General features: G+C 36.8%; 1 protein-coding gene across 1 annotated transcript in view; it reads right to left on the minus strand.

Annotated features, from left to right (window-relative positions):
• The window catches only part of OTOG (otogelin), a 106,747-nt gene that overhangs the window by 63,079 nt on the left and 20,657 nt on the right, over nt 1–23,011 (minus strand). The window contains exons 12-21 of the mRNA XM_032188562.1: nt 22,622–22,668; nt 21,898–22,043; nt 17,007–17,139; nt 15,868–16,045; nt 14,290–14,414; nt 12,634–12,846; nt 10,981–11,146; nt 10,457–10,531; nt 8,411–8,454; nt 7,676–7,829 (exon numbers count right to left, since the gene is read on the minus strand). Of these exons, the coding sequence (XP_032044453.1) occupies nt 7,676–7,829; nt 8,411–8,454; nt 10,457–10,531; nt 10,981–11,146; nt 12,634–12,846; nt 14,290–14,414; nt 15,868–16,045; nt 17,007–17,139; nt 21,898–22,043; nt 22,622–22,668 (1,281 nt within the window). The remainder of the gene's footprint in view (nt 1–7,675; nt 7,830–8,410; nt 8,455–10,456; nt 10,532–10,980; nt 11,147–12,633; nt 12,847–14,289; nt 14,415–15,867; nt 16,046–17,006; nt 17,140–21,897; nt 22,044–22,621; nt 22,669–23,011) is intronic.

Raw genomic sequence — 23,011 nt, forward strand, 5'->3', positions numbered from 1 at the left:
CACATTATTTCAAAAATAGGATATAAGTGTGCCTTTCACGCATAAAATTATGAGCGCCAAATCAGGCTCCAGGTTCTTTTACAATGATGTTGCTTTCTTTTTATGCACGGTCTGATGAGACTCTTGATGAACATAGACTCCAGCACTAGAGGTTGCCAAGGTATGAGAAGTTAAGAAGTGACCATAGCTGTACCTACTAATAACCCTATTGCTACTGGCAGCCACTTAAGAATTAATTTCTAATTCTCTAACATTAATGACATTGGAAAAAAAATAAATGATTTTTAAAAAGGAAGAAATGGAATGAGATTATCACTAAAACAAGAAAGTAACAGCTAATTAACCATGAGCAGGAAGAGAATCATACAGAGGTTTGGGTTGGAAGCGACATTAAAGACCATCTAGTTCCAAAGCCCTGCCATGGGAAGGGATACCACCCACCAGACCAGGCTGTCCAAAGCCCCATCCAGCCTGGCCTTAAACACTGCCAGGCACGGGGCATCCACAGCTTCTATGTGCAACCTATGCCAGTGCCTCATCACCCTCTGAGTGAAGAATTTCTTCCTTATATCTAATGTAAACCTACCCTCTTTTTGTTTAAAGCCATTATCCCTTGTCCCATCACTGCACTCCCTGATAAACAGACAAGAATGTTTGGGATGTTATCAAATGCTTTTCACAAGTCCAGGTAGATGGTATCAGTTGCTCTTCCCTTATCCATTACTTCTGTAACCCCAGCATAGAAAGCCACCAAATACGTCCAGCACAATTTGCCCTTAGTAAAGCCATGTTGGCTGTCACCAGTCACTTCTTTGTTTTCCATGTCCCTTTGCATAGTTTCCAGGGGGACCTGCTCCATCTTGCCAGGCACAGAGGAGAGGCTGACTGGCCTATAGTTCCTTGGGTCTTCCCCTTTTCCCTTTCTAAAAACGGGGCTTGTGCCCCCTTTTGTAGTCAGTGGAAACTTCACTGGATTGACAAAACTTATCAAAGATGATGGACAGTGGCTTAGCAACTTCATCCTCCAGTTGCCTGAGGACCCTCAGGGGTCTCATCAGGTCCCATGGACCTTCCGATTGCACAGATGTTCTTAAACCTGATCTGCCCCCTGTGGGAGAAGTTCTCCATTCTCCCAGTACTTGCCTTCACCTTCTGTGACTTGATGGGTGAAGTACGGTTATAGATTAAAGTTAAAAGAAAGTGAAATTAATCCAGACCAAGATTTCATAGAAGTTTCAAAACACTGAAAAGTTAGCAGAGACTCCTCTGTTCAGATTAATTGTATTGTAAAACCATGGAGTAGTAACAGAAGTAGTAAAAATAATTACTCTGCATTTGGTGCTGTGTGCATTGCTAGCCATTGACAAAACCCTCAGAATATCACAGAATCACAGAATTTCTAGGTTGGAAGAGACCTCAAGATCATCGAGTCCAACCTCTGACCTAACACTAACAGTCCCCACTAAACCATATCCCTAAGCTCTACATCTAAACGTCTTTTGAAGACTTCCAGGGATGGTGACTCCACCACTTCCCTGGGCAGCCTGTTCCAATGCCTCACAACCCTTTCAGTAAAGAAGTTCTTCCTAACATCCAACCTAAAACTCCCCTGGCGCAACTTAAACCCATTCCCCCTCGTCCTGTCACCAGGCACGTGGGAGAACAGACCAACCCCCACCTCACTACAGCCTCCTTTAAGGTATCTGTAAAGAGTGATAAGGTCACCCCTGAGCCTCCTTTTCTCCAGGCTGAACAAGCCCAGCTCCCTCAGCCGCTCCTCGTAGGACTTGTTCTCCAGGCCCCTCACCAGCTTCGTCGCCCTTCTCTGCACCCGCTCAAGCACCTCGATGTCCTTCTTGTAGCGAGGGGCCCAAAACTGAACACAGTACTCGAGGTGTGGCCTCACCAGAGCCGAGTACAGGGGGACGATCACCTCCCTAGTCCTGCTGGTCACACAGCTTCTTATGCAAGCCAGGATGCTGTTGGCCTTCTTGGCCACCTGAGCACACTGCTGGCTCATATTTAGCTGACTATCCACCATCACTCCCAGGTCCTTCTCTGCCTGGCAGCTCTCCAACCAAAATGTGTAGCGGAGGGTCTCCCCATCTCCACAGCAAAAGTGATTCAGTGAATAATATTAATGGAAAAAAAATGTTAAGTATTTCAGTTCATGGAAATATAGATAGATAACCCTCAGAAATAAACAGTAATGTATATTATTAAACAACTTAGTTGAATCAGTCCAAATAAAAATATCTGTCTTCAAAAAGATGACTTTTGCTTCTCGTGGCTTTTATATAATGAGATGCCTGACAATGAATGGATAACAAAAACATTCAGCAGGTGTAGCTCTAATGTCCAGTTTTCTCCTTCTGGTAGGGAGATTTAAAAGGATGCATTTAAGATGCCCATTTATATGCTAAAAAAAAAAAAAAAAAAAAAAAAAAAAAAAAACTCTCACAGGGAAGGAAGAAAATTCCCTTTACAAAAAAAAAAAAAAAAAAAAAAAATTAAAAATCTGTGAATACCAGCTCTTGCTATTTTTTTCTTCGTTTTTTAAAGACGTGTAATCAGTTTTAACCCTATAGTGCTATTAGAACATGGTGTACTTAAAATAAATCCCTCGGGAAAAAATAAAAATAAAAATAAAAATAGAATACCATAGCTATCAGACATCACTGGTTAAATTCAAGGTGTGCAGCCTAACTAGACTGAACCAATATTGTTTAATGTTTAAAATATCTTGACAAATCCACTGCTCTGTGATGAGGCAAAGCCATTCATATTACTCCATGTTACAAGTTCTGTAATTTCTAATATTTTTATATACAAATAATAATAATAATAAAACAGACTCCTATAGTTAATCAGAAGTGCCCTCTAAGATGTGGGTAAAATGGCTTTCTAAAAGATATAGAATCTCTTCTTCCATGACTTGTCTTTCTTTCATTATATCTAGTATAGCCTGCAGGTTTGTTATCATGAACCATGAGACAGATAAACCTGTAATATTGTCATATTCAATCTCTGACCAATTTAAAAAAAATCAGAAGTGTTACAAGGCAATCCTTAACATGCAACAAAACCTGTCTTAGGTTTTCAGTCCTTTTTTTATTTCTTTGTGGCTCCTGGGCCAATTCACAGGGAACATCAGCAAATCTATACCAGGGATTCTCAGCATTACAGTATTGAGATTGGTTGATTCCTGCAGACCCAAGAATTACATGTATCCTTTACCACTACTGCTGGGCCACACAAGTAGCTTAGAAACTGATGTAGGGTTTCATCACCTTTCTTAAATTTCTATTCCCATCCATCTTCTAGGAACAGCTGCTTGGTAGGGAGAATGAAGACAGGCTAGAAGAAAAATTATTTTTTGTTGTACTCAGGTCTTGCTTTCTACACCCCAGCTTTTTGCCAGAGTTTCACAGACCACTATTGAAACAAGCAGTGAAACAGACACAGATAATCATGTATTAAAATGGAAGAACACCAAATTTATAATCTACTCAGAGCAAACATACAGAAAGACTGCATGTACACAAACATTATCACAGAATCACAGAATCATCTAGGTTGGAAGAGGCCTCAAGATCACCTAGTCCAACCTCTGACCTAACACTAACCAGTCCTCCAATAAACCATATCAATAAGCACTACATCTAAACTTCTTTTAAAGACTTCCAGGGATGGTGACTCCACCACTTCCCTGGGCAGCCTGTTCCAATGCCTAACAACCCTTTTGGTAAATAAGTTCTTCCAAATATCCAACCTAAACCTCCCCTGGCACAACTTTAGCCCATTCCCCCTCGTCCTGTTGCCAGGCACGTGGGAGAATAGACCAATCCCCACCTCACTACAGCCTCCTTTAATGTACCTATAGAGAGCAAATGTATCTATAGAGAGTAGATATATCCACCAGATAGGGTGGATTCCTCCCTTCTACATGCAACTGATCAGTCATCTGTTACTGATTTTTAATAGTAAGTTTTATTTACATTAACAAAAGGTGGAAAAAGGTCTACAAAACATAAGCAGTGAAGATGGCAAGAGAGAACTGTACACTTCAGAATCCTGATAGATATTTACAATTTGCTTTATTTTAAGCACAAGATGAGACCATGAAACAAAAGTACATGTCCAAAAAGAATTCAAAATAGTATTGTAAAAAATAAATATAGCTTCCCCAAAGTTGTGTTCACCACATGCTATGTGGGAGGTGTACCTGAAAGATAATACCCCTGCTTTGTATGGAAAACTGAGTAGGGAGAGAGGAAAAAGAAAAAAAAGCAGATCAAATTTCCTTGTAGAGTTTTAGATGTGAGGCAAGTGTGTTTCAGAAGGAAAATAATTACATATGCAACATGACATTACATATGTATTTTTACAATTACGAAATAGGCAATTACATATGCAGCCTCTTTGATGCTATGATATTGTTAATAAATCCCAAGACATGTAACCACATAAAACATTTACCTCTTTATGGTCTTTAGAACAGTACCACCAAAAATTCCAGTTAGCCTTTAACTATCAGTTTGAAAAGCTATATACAGTGCATATACAGTACAGTATTTGAAACTGTAGACTTTATAAGGTATAAAACAGCCAAATCTAGCTCTTGCTGCTGTCTGAGGTAAAATAATGTCAAGGAGGGAAAGGAGAAAATACAGTTAAGTTTCTTTTTTCATTCACATTGAAAATGACTGTTTTCAGCAACACTAAGAACAGCTTATAAACAGATTATAAGAAATAATGAATGAAAAGCTGGTGGTTTCAGAGTTCATTGTTGGCCTGACTCAAGTACATGGAAAACTAATAGAAAAGGACAGGCACAAAACAGCATACATTTAAGCTATGCTTTTTGATACACATGCCAGTATGCAATGATAATACTGTTTTTTCCTCTTTGCAGACCAATTAAAGACTCTTGTCTTCATATCAGAAGAATCACAGAATCACAGAATTTCTAGGTTGGGAGAGACCTCAAGATCATCGAGTCCAACCTCTGACCTAACACTAACAGTCCCCACTAAACCATATCCCTAAGCTCTACATCTAAACGTCTCTTAAAGACCTCCAGGGATGGTGACTCCACCACTTCCCTGGGCAGCCTGTTCCAATGCCTCACAACCCTTTCAGTAAAGAAGTTCTTCCTAATATCCAGCCTAAAACACCCCTGGTGCAATTTAAGCCCAATCCCCCTCGTCCTGTCACCAGGCACGCAGGAGAACAGACCAACCCCCACCTCGCTACAGCCTCCTTTGAGGTACCTATAGAGAGCGATAAGGTCACCCCTGAGCCTCCTTTTTTCCAGGCTGAACAAGCCCATCTCCCTCAGCCTCTCCTCGTAGGACTTGTTCTCCAGGCCCCTCACCAGCTTTGTTGCCCTTCTCTGGACATAGGATAAGTCATTTGAATCATAGCAACCCAAAAACAGAAAACCAGAGAATGCAACTCCAAGGCTGAATTTACACAAGCTGTGTTGTGAACAGATTACATAGATTTCTGGAATGCAGGAAAAAAAAAAATAAAATATATATATATATATACACACACACACACATACATACATACATATATATTATTTAAACAGAGAAATGAGAAATAATGAGAAAAACACAAATGAAATGCTTATTTAAAAAAGAAGTGTAGGTCTACAAATGTTAGCAAAGCAGAGTAGAGTAATTCAGGAGATTTCAGGAGATTTAGAGTAATTTTAGGAGATTTAATGTTCTATCTCAATTGCTTCTAAAGCAGAAGAAAACTACATGATCATAATTTTTACACCATGAGCACAGTAACTCAGAGTAGGAATTACCTCCCATAAATTGAAGTACTTACAGTATAATTACTTGTGTCTGATCTATCCGCTATAGATTAAAATGGGGTCATGTGAATGACACCCACAAAGGTAACAGCTACTTTACACTATGATATGCTTATTTTGTATTTAATTTCCATTTCATTCAAGTTCCACTAGAATGTACCCTAAGCACAACAAATGAGTACTGCTGGAAGTATTTTGAAATATTTGAAAGAATATTTCAGACTCCAGACACTAGATAGGCTAAAAATAAAAACACTAGCTTCTTGAAATCTTAACACCAAATTCAGTAAAAACAGGACTTTTCTCCTTCTGTGGATGTATGTGTTAAGTATTTTTCAGGGTACCATGATACAATAATCACCTCACTACACTTCTGAAAAAAAAAAAAAAAAGTGTAGTTTCCTTTAAATGTTTCTTAACTGTGATATATACACTTCTCTGCACAATGTTTTTCATTAGTTTACCTAAATTAAATAAAGAACAAAACATGCTAACCTGACCCAACTACTACTGTAGTCAGGTTAGCTTACAGATAAATGAATTGGTTTAAACTGGTACAAGATCTCAGAAAAGGAACAAAAGCATGAACAAAGAAATGAAACAAATGATTTCAGCTCACGAACTAATGTTAAGATCAAATAAATTCCATGGCTATTTTTCTCTTGTAAAGTTGACAGTGTCAACTCAGTTTTATATTTCACCAGGAAGAACTGGTTGCCTAGAAAAATGAGTAGAAACAAATACTTGGTCATTTCTACTTCATCAGTACCAATTGGTATTTCTGGTCCAGATCCTAAGCTTGTGGTACCATTTCCTAGTTCTGTCCTAAGTGCAGAGGATAAGGTCCTACACCTACACAGATTTATATTGGCAGAAGTCACAGTAAGCTGTAAATACTGTAAATGTCTGCCTCAACTTAATTTCAAAATCTTAGCACTGCACATTTTCACTATGGTACCGTACTTTCAGTTGGACTGAATTACAGGTTCCACTTCATGTGAACAGTTTGAAATTTCATGGTTTTGAATGTTAAAATGAAATACAACAGTCTGGATAGCAATCTTTTAGCATAGCATAGAAAAACTTACATGTAAATGAGTGTAGGCCCACAGATGTCACCCGAGCTATTTCATTTCATTTTGACTGAGAATCTGGCTTCCATTCTTGGTTTTCGGGATGCTCTCAAGTTACCAATGTTAACTTTAGAGTAACAATAGTCAAAAACTTGAAACTATGTTCTTATAGGACTAAATACCATCCAAAACAGAACAAATATGTAATTATTACTTTTATCTCTAAAAATCTCTCAACAGTAGTGTTTGATTCAAAAAAAAAACAAAAAAAACCATTGCACATTTTCAGCATAAATTCCTGAGACTGATTAAATACCCCTCCAAGGGAAACTACACTGCAAACAATGTCTAGGAATGAAGAAAAATGTCTCCCTTAGTGAAATATTCAAAATCCAAGTTAGAGAAACTTCTACAAAATATTATGTAAATTCATATGAATCCACTGTAGGCTTGAATCATACAAGAAACAAGGCTTGAATCAAGTAGTTTCAAAACCCTTTCTATATTCCTGCTATGTTGTTTCCTGGTACGTTGTTTTTATTATTGTGAGGTATTAGATCTTTGACTCCCCCTGTCTTTTAGATTACCATTTCTTACACATTCAGTAGCCTGTACCTTTTGTGGTAAGCCTTCACGAGCATAATGCTCACTCCTTTACACCTCAAATTCTCCGAGTAGTAAAGTGGCATGTTTTCAGCAGCATTAACTACTCAACCAGTACTGAAGTTAGTCATCTATGTTTGTACACTAACATACAACACAAAATACTCACCCTGGTGGGCATACACAACCTGAAACACATGGAAGGTGTGCTGAGAAAGTGAGGTTTAGCAGCTGATTCTCACAAGTTCTCTCTCTGCTGAGTTCAGCATCAACTTGTGGATTACTACAGTTAATATAAATCTGTCCAACTGGGCAGCTGTGTGCTGCAGAAAAAAAAAAAAAAAAAAAAAAAAAAAAAAAAAAAAAAAGACAAATACATTAGTCTTCATACCTGAAATTCTGAAATTTCATATCCAATACAGGTATAAGATAAATTATTTACACAGATAACTTTATTGCATGATTGCTTTTGCGTTGTGCTTAGTATTATATGCAACAGGAATATACAAAGCGGTTGTTACATTCTTTTTATGTATGACTTTCTTTTTTTTTTTTTGGTATTTTTTCAGGTTTTGTAGAGGTAAAGAAAATTTTCTGTGAACAGTTACTGACAGTAGTCAGTTCCTAAAACCATATTTAAGTTCATATACATTACAAGAAAAAAAAAAAAAAAAAAAAAAAAAAAAGCTCAGATTTAACAGGATTTCAGACACTTATGCTGCTGCTTGATACCAGACTTGCTTTCAAGGTAAACATATAACTTCTAAATCAGGGGTCTCATGCTGCCAATTACTCATTTGTATATATTGCACAATCTTCTACTGCACATAAAGAGTTTCACAGATGTTAACAGATACATGTTAAGCAGACCTGAAGTAATTTCTCCCTGTACCTCTTCACTCACCAATTATGTTGTTATCACAATTCATTACTCCATCCCTGCAATGGCTGCAATAAAAATACATGAAGATGCAATGAGAGACAGAAAGATGTGAAGTATTATTGTCTTCTGTATAATAATGAAGCACCCAGTACAAATCAATAAAAAAGGACTATGTGTTTTCACTGAAACTTAGAACCAAGAAGAAAGTATATATTGCATAAGGATAATTGATTATGTTTCAATCTTTTGCTTTCTGTGCAACATAAGATGCAGGACAAGGCCTAAAAATAGCAACAGTCGCATAGTATAACTGTTATTATGAGCAGTTAAAATACTAGGATTGACACAAAAATACCTACAGAAATAAATCACTATACTGCTCCCAAACAGATTGGTGCAATAATAGCAAACCAAGCCCTTTTCATAATGGGATCATCATAATCTAAAAAGAAAATGCAGCAACTAATGGAGAAAAAAAAAATACATATATATATATATATAGGTTAAAGCAAGGTACCCTGTTCTGGGCATATACTCTTAAATGAACATTCATTATACTGTTGTAACCATTCAATATTTTTTCTTTACCAGCAGCTTAGAACTCTGCTGGAAAGCAAGCTATTAGCTTATGTGAAAATGTTGACAATAACAACAGTTGTACATACCCACAGGTAAAACCCCAGTGCTGACTATAATACAATCACAAGCTATTGAGACTACAACGATTTTTTGTACTGAACTGGGCTGACTTTTCTCAAAGAGGAAACTCAATTGCACTTGTTAATTTTTATACACACGTTGTCCCAAACTAATCTTGATTCTGTAATGTGATAGGAATCTAGAGTAGCAAGCTACTGTGATTTTCTTACCAGAACTAACTAGAACCATCTGTTCATAATCAGAAACTAAAACAACCCCAACAATCCTATGGTAATGAAAATTACAAATAGAAAAAGGAAGTGCATTATGAAGCTTATAATAACATAACATCTTTTACATTGCAATGTATTGCACAGATGAGAACAGACAAGTTTTCCCTACGTGACATGCTACAGCAAAGAGAACAAGTGAACTACAGAAAACTCAAGCCTTCTGACAAGATATTGTATGCAAGGAAGTACTAAATAACATAATATGGCCTACTCCTGTCTGATTACAGCCAAACTAGTTTTCAGTTATACAAAATGGTAGCAAGACTGATAGCAACTACCAAGGAAAAACACAGTAGTAGTGCCCTCAGTTCAGGACTTATGCTTCACTAGAAGAGGACCTGAGCCAACCAACTTCAACACCATTCTTCCTTTCTTTTTTTCCACCCCCAATAGTGAAGATGCCTCCAGTACACCTGCTGCTAGTCAGCTAACAAATCCTAAATTAGATTCTGCATGTGCTACAGACACTCTGTTGTTACATCCAGGACTGTGTGCACACTACAAAGAATTGCAGGTAAAGTGTTCTAGCTCAAGGACTTGGATGTAACTCAGCCAAAAGATAAAGCAGTACCAAAGGGACCAACAGGGAGGCAACACAACTGTTGGCATGTCAGCATCTCAGTCAAAATGTTTTTAAAACAACTGGTTGAAAACAGATGAACAGAAAGGCTACACCATAGACAAACAGAAGAGGAAATCACATTTTTAAAGTGGAAGTTCCAGAGCAGAGGCACTTAGAAGAAAAATAAAGATCATAATTGTTTCTAACAAAATCACTGTGTTTGAAAACTTTCTTCTCAATGAGCCTATAAACACAAGCTGCCAAATACCAATGTAACTCCACTGAAATCAATGTAAAGATATTTTTTTTTTGGCAGTCATGTCTTAAAAAAATCCATTTATGGACAATCATATGATCAGTGTGCACTCAGACAAATATTCACCACAGCATAATTAATTAGCATAATTAAATCTCAGAAAGTGCTGGAGTTTTCTATGTCTCTTCATGTTAGCATGGATGTACATAATAGCAGTAGGTTTTCTTTCTACTCTGCACTTCAGTGTATTGGACTGTAAGCACAGCAACCTGAAAACAAAAGTCCTCAAGAAGTTCTGTCCAAAACAGTTATCTTACCATTTGCCCAAAGATGTGATAACATTATCTCCAGGGGGATAGTCAATTCCTTGAAAATAACAAGAACATTCATTTCTGGAGTAGAAGAAAAAAAATAAAAAAAAACAACTGTAGTGTTGTTTCAATTCATAAATTGAAAGTAGAAATTTCCCCTTGACTTAAAAATTGCTATTCAAATTGATTTATATTTTTTTTAGCTGCAATAAATTGACCTAGATAACTACCAATGTATACTGCCATATATCTCATAGCATATCAATTAATAACAAAGCAGAACCTCCCCTTATCAATGGGCATCTTTGTATTTCTAACATACAGAAAGAGGTAGTATGTAACAATTAGGTTTGGTGGCATTGGATGAGTTTCAGTACTACAACAGAACTATTTTTGATCAATGTAAAGGTTCTATGTAATTCTAAGATCCTGCCAATTTTGCAAATGCACAGCATCTACAGGTTACACATTTATTAAACACAGCGGTGTGAAATAGCGACTGTGACTATCAGAATTGCAACTTCACCTACCTCTCTACACATCTTTCAGTCTTGGAATTCAAGTACATTCCAGAGGGACAAGCACAGCCTTCAACACAATCACTGCTGCATGTCTCTGGCACAGACAGTGCTTGGCAGGTTCTGCCACAGGTAGATACACAAGTACTGTACTCCTTTGTATCTTCACATGAAAGAGCTGTCCAAATGAAACAACGCTCTCAAATTACTGTGCAAGAGACTCAAGTACCTCCCAACAGTTTTCTGATAAACATCTCTGCTCTTTCATTCCCAATTACATTAAATTCCACTAAAATTGCTATCTTGGCACCATGCTGTGTAAACTAAACAGATGTAAATCCACAGTAATAACAAGTCCAATGAAGTCTATGCAGTTAATCCACATTTATACTGGGGAAACTGGACAATTCGAGGTTTTTGTCTCTGACTCTGCAAATGCATAGTTCTCATGCATGGGCTTTGGAAAACTCACATCTTAAAGGGAACATTACAAGCAATGAATAAAGCATGTGCACTTTGCAGCTGTTGCACAGTACCATCATAAGTTTTCTTATCTATCCTATAAAGCCCTGCTTAAAATAAATTCAAGAGCTTGAAATATTAGTAAGAAAACATTTTAAACCCTATAAGCTTGACTTTTTACATATGTTCTTATAAATATTTACTTTTTTAAAAAAAGCAAAAGAAAACTAAAAGTTTTGAAACAGATTCATTTAGTAACAATGGACACAGCCATTCATGCCACAATGAACTCAAGCAAGCCTTTTTTTTTTTTTTTGTAGTTGTCGTTTTGTTTTGTTTTACTTCCCCAGATATATAAACAGATAAACCAGCTTGGATGAACTTCTCAACATCCTCTTTATCAAGCATTATAACATGGATAATTACACAATGTGATGATAATTACCAGATGTCAAATTGCTAAATGTTCTTTAGAAGATTTTCAGCCTTGCTTTTGGATCCAAGCCTACCAACACATCAGGGGGTTCAGTTAAGGGCTGCTTTATAGGGTCCTTAATTTTATAATTTTTAAAAATGCGTAACAGCAGTACATCTCCTATCAACATCTTTTGCATCACTAAAAAAGTTCATATAAACTGAAAAATAATATTATCTACTCCTCTACTGGTTATTCATTACAAAGCAGATAACAGAAGTCGGCTTTGACTATCTCCATGCAAGCTGTAGTCCTCCATTCGTCTTCATTTAAAAATCAGCAATTCTCTACGTGTATTTTCAGCACTTTATACTCATTTTAGTTTCACAGACAATGAGAAAATAACCTCTTGGAGAATGTCAGAAAGAGTGGAAATTGAAAACAATACAGAGAGAATTGCTATATACGCCAATATAGTTTTTCATCTCTGTCAAGGGTTCATTTGAAGAATTAGATAAAACCTAGCATCTACAAAAAATAGAACAAATGTATTTACACAGCTAGTGAATAATAGCAATGTGGGTAGGAAAAGACATTCAAAGACATATTTCTTCACAAGAAAAAGAGCCTTATCCTACTGTGATAGAAGTATCTTATCTTATCTTACTGTGATAGAATGACAAACAGAAGATAACATTGAATTAAAATCAGCTTTGAAATGAGAGAAGTGGATTAATTCTGAAGTCTCCAAAAATAATTATTAAGAGTGCAAATGAAAAGCAACTCACCACAGTCTGGGACACCTCTTCTGAAATCTATTATAACTCCAAATCTTTGGCAATGATGAGCATAATGGGCCAGAGCAGAGCAAAAACAATTCTGTCCACATTTGCACGTGTCTCTTCTGCACTGCTCAAAATAGGGAATGGGACTCAAATAGGGGTAGCATGGAGCAAAAAGTTCTTTCGTAAGGATGCTACAAGCCTCCGCTGCATAAGAAGCTACACAAATAACAAATTAAACACTTTCAGTGGGGGAGTTTAAAAAGACTTGGAAGAGAAAGTGTTTTCTATGCAATGCAATTGTTAGTAATTATGTTAATAGTTATCTAACTAGTCATGTTAATAGATATCTACTATTGCCATATATATATTGCTACCTTTCATATCAATACAACTATACAACAGGACAGAAAAAGTTAGCTGCTCATAGATTTGAGTTTGTTCTTGGAATGATTTTAAGCTATCTGGACAACTTACAATATGCAGACAGTGCCTAGGTACAGACTATCTTTAAACTGACTAAATGATGAGGGTTAGGCACAAGATGCCAGATACTAACTACTGTATTTCATAAACACACAAGAAAAGATATTTCTCGTTTCAGTAATTCCCAGTAACTACTCCAAGTATGTCAACATTTTAAAGAATAATCTATTGTTACCCATTGTTTCACATTGGCTAAGGCTGCAACCACTTTCACTTGTTACAACAACTCCAAACAACACTCATCTTAGTATTTTAATTCTGAATGCATTTCATGCTTGTGCAATAGTGGTCAGGATAATCAAAATGATACATTAACGTACCCAGAAAAATAAAAATAGACACCTTCAAAAACAAAAGGGAAATGAATAAACTGGGACCTCAACATTTCCTTTCCAGAACTTCTGACTTCCTATACTGACCACTGTTTTTTCTATGCTAGTGTCCATACCATTAAGAATGCAGTTTCTTAGCACTGCACATTGCATAAATACTCAGAAGACTGGGTGATTTCCTATCAGGAATTATGATGAGTTCCTACCACAGCTGAAGTTACAGTCAAAACTGTAATGATCATTTTACCCCTGTATCTTGTCTAGAAGCCTGTACAGTCCAAGATGACAAGTGCTAGTAATTCTGAGAGGAATATAACTGATGATCTACCAAGTTTGTCATTATTAGTGAATGTCTTTAATGGCTAGATATGGTTTTTATTGCATCAGCCACTATATCATGTTTCCCCAGTCAAACCCTTTCAGCCAAATGTAAAGGCTGGCAGAGCATAAATATTGTTCTATTACTTTTTCTCCTCCATAGCATACAATTGGAGTGTTCCGTTTTCTCAGTATTTTGAAAAATGAGTACTGTAATACTTTTGAGTCTCCATCCTAACTAGCAGCATCACCAGTACTAGATGTACTACCAACCTTTAATGCCTAGCTTTGCACACTGCAACTGCAAACTAGAAATAAACAGGGTATTTGAAGTGCTTATGCAAGTAGCAGAACATACTTAAACAATGCACTACATAATTTGTTAGGGGATTCAGATAAATAAATATTACTCCATTTTTCAGCAGGGAGGACTGGTGGTTACTTTTCCCGATCCAAAAAGGAAGCCCAGCACAGATGTAATAAGTAGAAATGCATTTGTCAACAATATTTGACCATCACTGCCCACCTGCCTGTAGATGAATATCACATGGATCCATTTGTGAGCTATCGTGCACAAGCGTGCATGCTGATGAAGTTTTCCATGCATTTCCAAACAGCTGCGGAGTGCTTTCAGTTACTCCAACTGGAGATCTTTTACAAAACAGAAGTCAGTCACAAAAGACACAGTGAATTTACAGAATAGTTTCATTTCTACTACCTTCCTCACCAGACCTGATTGAAGCTCCCCTTCCATTGCACTTTTCCCCAAAGCACCGTCAGCTAATGTTTCAGGGCTCCTCTCTCTCTTTGCAGGCAAAGGCCCAGAAAAGAAAGAGAAGATGCGCTTCAGAACCATTAGATATTCTGTATGAAAGGATGGATCAAAACAGACCTAGTTCCATTTTCACATGAGTGAAATGGAACACTGTTGTCCTCAAAGTCTGCACTTTCTTATTCATAATTCTGCCTCCTAAGTGATACCTGATCTATTCTGCTGTCTCCTCTACCTACAATTTCCTGTCTGTTCCTGGTAGCTGACTTCCCAGGTTCTCTACTCCCTGCAAGAAAGAGGAGGAGGTAGAAATCCAAAGGTCCAGAGATATAACTACAAAAGCAATTAGATACTATTAGGCCTGGGTAAGCAGAGGTGCAGCAGAAACTGAACACAGAGACTTTGATCAAAATAACTTAAGGACAGTAATATTGTGTACAGAGAATGATCAGAACTATGCACTTAAATATGGTGTATCACACACTAGATAAAAGATGCTATAAGACATAAAACCGGTAATACTATTGGTGGATGTGTTGCACAAGACAACACTGTCTATGGAAAGTTGTTTTAACTTTAATAAACTGTTTATATATATATATATTATTTTTTTATTTTTGGATCTATTATGGAAATTTTTGCCATTATCAGTTCTGACAACTTCCAACTTTGAGACACTCTCTCTCCTGCTTCTTCTGCTTTTATTTTTTCCCCTGTTGTTAACAAAGTATTCTGTCATGCTCTAAATTCACATTCTTCTTCTCCCCCTTCCATTAGTCTGCTTCATCCTCTGGAGGCCAATTTATTTAGTGTCTGCAGGACATGTGCTGCTAGGAAGCTGGGCATAAACTCTAAGATTGATTGCAATGCTCAGGCAGCTCTGACCACCTTTCACTGCATTACAAGTGAGGCTCAGGCAACAGCCAATTCCTGTTGCTGGCCTGCAGGCACAAACAATGGAGGCTCTGTTGGATAGAGCAGATTAGAGCTTGTAGCAGAGAATTGGAGCTGGACAGAGACAGAGGCTTTCAGGGAGGGGGGATAAATTTCCTAATATAAGCCAGTCCATCTTTTGGACAAAAACAATCAGATAAACTAGTCCTCAGTAACGGTATATATTTCGCTGTATTTTTATATTCAAATACTCTAAACAAAACATGTTTACACACTTTCTTTTAACGAACCATAACCTACTATCTAACCCACTAACACCAAACTTCAAAATAAGGTATTTTTGTTATCCCCCTATGCAGCTTCAGTATAGATTTGATCTACAACTCTAACCGCAAATATTCATGTATTGGCAAATAAAAATCTTGGAATTATTCATACAAAAAGTCATCCTCCGTATTTCCATTGAAGGTTCCGCAAAGGCCAACAGTATCATCCTTCCACCGTCCATCAGCTTGAAGATAAAGCCTTAGTCCTTCTCTGTCATACAGTATCTGTAATCCAATGTTTGTCTTTACTTGAAGAAATATAGAGGAGAGTTTCCGTATTTCAAATAAATCTAGTGAATAAGAACAGAGATTGTTGAAGGGCAAAGGAAACCTGTCTGTAGTTTCCATTTTCTTTCTTGTCACATCACTTTTTTTTTAAATGTCATTCTTATATACGGCACATTTTGTCCTACTCCGGCCCCATTCTCCCCAAATTGTTCATTTATCCCAAAAGGTTATATGGGATTCAGACTTTAAAATAGAAAACAAGAAACTAATGATAATAAAACTCTTTGACAAAGCCAAGATGCTCCAAAGAGTATGCAGACATTGAAGATAATATTCTCATTCACTTTTTAAACAACCTACTCCTAGCAGCAATTTTCTTCCTGGATTAAATCCCTTTTTGGGAATTCTCAAAAAGCCAAGTCTCAAAGGACATAAAATAAACTAGTGATTTGCGTATATCACACTCAGTAAAGCTAACATTGATCTTCACAGAACAGTCCCATACTCATATGTAGAATACTTGATATAATCTTCCAGAGGGAGAAATTTAAAAACTCAGTGAAGACAAAAAAAAATTTAAAAAGTTCTTGTCTGAACATCTGCAGATTACATGCAAAGGGTAAGAGAGGGCTCCTTCCACTTACATTTACTTGAGTTTTTTTTACAAAAAAGGGAAGAGAAATCAGTCAGGAATCAGAGAAAATTTCCCCTCAGAAAAGAACTAACCAATCTTATAAATGAGAAGGATGGCATTTGGCCCTGTTAGAAACACAAAATATTCAATCTTAACATAAGAGACACTAGCTCAGTATAGCTATGCACAACAATTAATATCAAAGCACCAAGTACATCAGCAGGTAATCTGTGAAACATTTGGTCAAAGATGAACAATGTTAATATTAACAATATATCACTTAGCTTTAGTATATTAGCAACACTGATGACATCACAACATATACATATGGCATTAAAATACCACTTCAGTGCTTGATAGGCATTATATGCTCATATATTATTCCTTACCATCTGCATAAGGCAGGTTAATTTTGTACTGGTCATAGACCAAAACATCTCCTGAATGAGTCAGAGTAACTTGCCTCTTGGGGTCCTGTTTAAGAATAATGCTGATTGATTGGATACATGATCCATCCTGGTTCTACAAAATAAGGTAATTAAAAACATATTTGATTTGATTAAGTAGGATGCATGTTAATAAGAGTGCATGTAAAGTTATTAGGGAGAAATTAGAAATTATACGCTTTATGTTGTTTCTTAGCAGAGTGCACTGGTAAAACATAGAGCTTTGCAGCTAAGATACAGAATTTTTGTTTGTTTGTTTAATTATTTCAAAAGTATATTTAAGTACAACTCTACTATGTTATGCTAACATTGCTCAAGTGGGATTAGGAGAGAGAAATTTAAACTCTTCCAAAGCTTAGTACAAATACACCTGCAATTCATGAGACCCACTGAAACAAGACCCACTGAGGGTGAGTTCCTACTCACAAACAAGGCTGCATTATCCACATGACAGTGCACAGAAGTGTGAATTTCTACTTCTCCTTAATTTAAAATATGTTCTGATATGCACAGATTCTTTAAGGTGTACTTTTTTGTTGTTGTTTTTTAAAGGCAAACAGTAATGGAAGACAGAAGCATCTTATAAATCATTATTTAAAAAGAGCATTTAAGTTAATTATTTCTAGGGAAGAATTGTGGAGTATGTTCATTAGTTCCCTGGATGAATACTGAACTAAAGAAAGGCAGCATCATATCACAGTATCCAACTGGCCTGACTTGCTTATTTTTATTACCATTGCTTATTCCTACCACCATATTAATTCTCTAAGTCAGTCAAAAACATCATTTAGGAAAACCATGAGAAGGAATATTGTACTTCAGTCAGCATGAATCATATTCAAAAAAAGAATCCTAGATCAACCTCATATACCTTACCTACGCTCATCTTCTTCATTCACACTCAAATGTCAGCATTACCAAAACTAGCTAGTCAACTGAAATACTAAAAGCAAAGTATTGGGACTTATGTCCTAAGGTCTCAAAACAGAAGGAAGCTAAATGTCCTACATAAGAAAGTTTCACAAGAGCTTAAAGATCAAGAATCAAATTCAAGTTAAGCGTTTTCATCAAAACTGAAGTCAACTACGATACTTGTTCTGTGTGAAAATAGATTTCTTTCCATTCACAATTTTAGTGCATTATTTTCAAATTTCTAAGGAATTTTAGTACCTATGATGGCATACAAACAGATTATTTATTTATAAACAAACCTTCAGCTATTTATTTTAACTTCAAGAATAAGTGTACTTTGACCTAAAACTACTGAAATTATTTTTGGAGGTGGATAATTGCCAGGACAAAAGCAAGACATGAAAGCCTAATACAGCCAACAATTTCTAAACTTTAGCAGAGAGAAACATCCACACAAACAGACAGAATTGCCTATGAGACAGCCTACGAACAATCCTAAAGCAAGTCCTGAAACTGGCTGGTACCTAAATGAAATCTCAAGCTACTTAGTATTCCTGCACGTTTCATGTTACAGGAGTGATCTTCAAGTAGACACCACACAGGTGGGAAGCAGCACAAGTCTGAGACCTATTGAGTACTGGATGTTTCCGATGTATCACAACAAGTACACCTGTACTAAATAACATGGCAACTAGCCAGAGAGATGATAGGCACCAGTCCATTCCTATCAGAGTTTCTAGGTCAGGACTTCCACCTTTCAGAATAATTATCTGTACTTGGGCTTTTAGTACCCCTGGGAAAAGAATGTTTATTAATCACAGAAGTCCATTGGAAGTTTTTTTTATTATTATTATCATTAGAATGAATTTAATCACTCGTCAATTTTATGAGAAAAATGTTCTGTCACAGAGAAGTCTGTCAGACTTCTCTGTCAGACAGAGAAGTAGACTGAGAGATGTCTTGATGTCACCTCAGCATGCTGTAATTTACCTTGCTACATCCTGAAAGACATCAGAATCATTGTCCACCCTTACTTTCTCTTTGCTCCAGGCACAAACTAAATTTCTGCTAGTCCTGTTATATTCTTACCTCTTTGTTCTGGATTCAAAGGCATCAGCTTATTTACATTGACTTAGTGGTTTGGGGGTAGACAAAATCTGCCTGATCCCGCAAAGCACAGGGGACAGCACTCAGCTGCTGTTTTGTCTGTTCCAGCTGGCATCACAAGGTCTTGTACCCATTCAAAAGGTATTCAAGAATAGCGACAAAACAAGGCCCCATCACTTTTGGCATGCTATTAGCTCATTTACTCTAATCTTTATAATCTATCCTTAACATCTGATAATGTCTTATTTATCAAAACACATACAGACACATGTGAAATCACTCAAAGAGTGACCTATGTCTTTCTGCTGGAAATTGTTCATTGGTTAGTTTCCAGTCCTGAACTGCATTCCAGAAACATCCAGCAGAGCTGCAGGAGGCTGTGCTTCTCAGTCTCACTGCCTGCCATGAAGATGCAACTGTTGATGAAATAGTAAGATACCAAGCATCTTCAGTACTAAAAAAGGAACCGAGCAAGTCTTCCTTAAGAACTCCTTGCCTTTGGACAGTCAAGATAGCAACAAAACTATATTGTGATTAGCACCATTGACAGCACAAACTGAGATGATAAAGGTTTTCATTTCAAAGATTTACACTCCCACTGACTTGCACTGAGACTTGCATGACATGGGGCAAATCTTGTCCCACTTGAAAACAATCACTACAGCTGCCAGCATCTCTGAACAATACTAGGTGGCTCAAAAATGCTGAATGAGAACAGAGTTCATCTGTCAGTCCTTCAAGTACCAGGGGCACACAATTACACACAATGGATAACAAAGAATAAAAATCATTCAAAAATTCCATGGCTCTAAATACTAATGCAATAATGGTCTTTCACCAACAGTTGTAATTATAGAATGAAACTTAAAAATATTGAATTCTAAGAATACAAAGCTATTTCATCAGCTCAGCCAGCTCTCCTAGACTAATGGCAAAGACAACATCTGCACTGTGAAGCCATGCTCTGGCAGCTTATCTTGTTGCAGCTCATTTAATTTCTGTGCGTATCATTCAGCTGCAGTGACTGTAAATTCATAATTTTGCCTACCTTTTAAGAAGCCAAAAATAAAACATACCAGCTCCTACCCACAAACCTGAGCCAAGAGAACAACTCTCCATAGGATATACCTTGCTGCACGCTATCGACAAAAGCTTTATTATTCCTTCACACTGAAACTGAAGGAGGAATTCCACCTGACAATTATTCTGTGTTCCAATGAACTTCTCCTTTCACAGCAGTGCCCCTGCCAACTTTCAGCAGGTGTTTCCACAGGAACGGACATTTCTCTCACTAGACACTTTAAAAAAAAAAAAAAAAAAAAAAAGGCACAACAACAAGAAAAAAAAAAAACACCTTCAAAACACTTTCTCATCATGCAGACTACAAAGCCAGTGAGGTTGTCACCTGAAACTCAGATAAAGTTAAGCTGTGCTGATCACTTGACCAATTCTCCTTCCAAAAAGTGCTTAAACAAAATTTCACATCGTTTTCAAATCACTTGTTGCCTGATGACTGTTTATGTCATCAGCTCTAAGGCACTAGATGACTGGGTTCTTTGTGATTCAAAGAGCTAAAAATCTCCTCAGCTATTTTCTTTCTGGGCTTTTAATCTTCTTGAATGAGATGGGACCGATAACTTAAAAGAATTTTAAAAGCATACAGATCTCAAACCATCAAGAAATACCAGGTTCTGCATTACAAGTCTTTTAGCTTCCCATTTCAATTCATTCATTTTTATAAATGGGAAAAACACATGGGATGGTGCCTAGGGAACTGTGAAGCAGCTCCTCTGCCAAGTGGTACCAGCTATCTGATAGTTAGACACTCAAACTGCTGCACTGAAGCCCCACACTCCTGCATTACAGTACACACAAAACTGCTCTTACTACCCTCTCAACACTTTCACATTTGATAACTGAGTTAGCAGTATTTAACCCTGGAACAAACCACATAAGCCTCTGATCACCCACCTGGCTGTAACATTCAGAATGCTTCACTCAAAGCTCTGTAAAACTCTTCCTACAGACTGACCAGGATAACTTTGTTAAAGGATAGGGGAAATACGAAGCCCAATATGTAGCAAAAGGCAAAAGAAGCTTATTTTTTTTTTCCTCCTGCAAGCCACCTCAACACTTTGACAAAGTCCCTCAGTCAGGACAAAGACCATGCAAGAGTTATTGCGAGATACTTTGTGTCAGGAGTACTGCATAAAGCCAACTAATTTGATTGTCACTTTCCTCAACAGAAGGATCACCACAACTAAACCAAAAGAAAAATTTGTCTATTTTGGATAGGTGGTAAGTAGTTTCTAACAGAAAAATGAGTGAGGTCTACAACAATTCTTGCACATTTTTATAGCAGATATTTGCTTCAGACCTCTGCTGTCCATTGACAGACTTAAACGTCAGGCTAAAGGTAGGGCTGTGGGCAGGGCATCTGCAAGAAGTCAGTTGCTTCATCTTTCATTTGAAAAAGAAATTGCTTAAAGTGTTGTTGCTTTGTTTTTATTTAAGGATCCTGTTTTGCTGATTTTCAACTGTGTAAGCAGAGGACACAACCTCAATATAAAACAAACATTCATAAGCTTCAAGGACATTGCAAAGTTTGGAGAATTTTAAGCTGACAGAACTTAAGCTGCCAATGTTTATTCTTTGTTTCACAGCTCTTCTATTTGTGTTTCCTCCAGGCTATGATATACAATGTGGTTGCCTCTGAGCCTTCTTTTCTCCAGGCTAGACAACTCAAGTATCTTCACTCTCTGCTTATCAGACATGTCTTCAGGATACAAACATAACAAGAGGTTCTAAGCCTTACCTGTCCACAAGGAGTATTTTGCAAGGATATGGTAAACTCTCCAGATGTACGGCTTTTTGCTAGAATATATTGGCAGGTAGCTTGGAAAGTGTATTTGCGCCCATCAAAGGTCATGAAATGAATGTCTCCTGAAACTGAACATTCAGCTGGAAAATAGAGCAAATAATGGATTTAAATATGTAGAAAAGATATTATGCATTCTCAAGAAAATATTGCTGTAGAGTTCATACACTCTGATACATACTATAATTTTTTTAAAATGTGCTTGCATTATAACTATGTACTAGGAAAGTGGTTAGGAACTGTACCCCATCTTTGCTTTTGTCAAGTTCTTATGTGACACCAAGCCAAGATATCAAAGCAATTGGTAAGTTGTCAAGTGAAGACTGCAGAGGACACTTCAGATGAATGCCAGGAACAATCAGATAGTGTCATCTATCAGAGACATTACAGCAACCCAGGGGGAGACAAATTACTGAGCTAAATCAAAAGGCAGATATGCTTGCTATTCAGTTCACTTTAATTCTTCTTTTACTTTAAATTCTTTTACTTTTAATTCACTTTTACTCTACTTTGTGGGTAAATGTGTTTATATAGAGATGCAAACAAAAATGTAAATTATATAGTGAAAATATAGTTTTAAAATGTTAATATTAACTGTAATATCTTACCCCAATAAAGATTCATAGATATTTAAAAAGTATCTGAGACTTTTTCTACATACCTGGACATGTAAGATTTGTACAAATCCATTTTCCTCCAATGCAAGTGCTGAAATAAAAACAAAAAGGTTTCTTATTTAGATTTTAATTTGAAACATATATGGCTGTTCCTGAGCTGTTTTTCCTGGACTCCTATTCCACGAAGCAAGCACTAGATGTCTAGAGTCTGACAAAATGGCACAGCAGAGCTATCACATTCACTAGAACATCTAGCAGCTGTGGCAAGAGCTTGTCATGAAGATATATCGAGTGAACTCTCACCCACACATCTGACACTTCTCTTTCTAGCTCCTTGATAACAATTGTAAAATCTTAAGGATTCTTAATACTCAGAAGAATAAAGGCATGCCATTTGAATCATTACTTAAAAAAAAAAAAAAAAAAAAAGAGAC

Source organism: Aythya fuligula, chromosome 5 (genome assembly GCF_009819795.1).
Source record: "Aythya fuligula isolate bAytFul2 chromosome 5, bAytFul2.pri, whole genome shotgun sequence".
Taxonomy (NCBI): Eukaryota; Metazoa; Chordata; class Aves; order Anseriformes; family Anatidae; genus Aythya; species Aythya fuligula.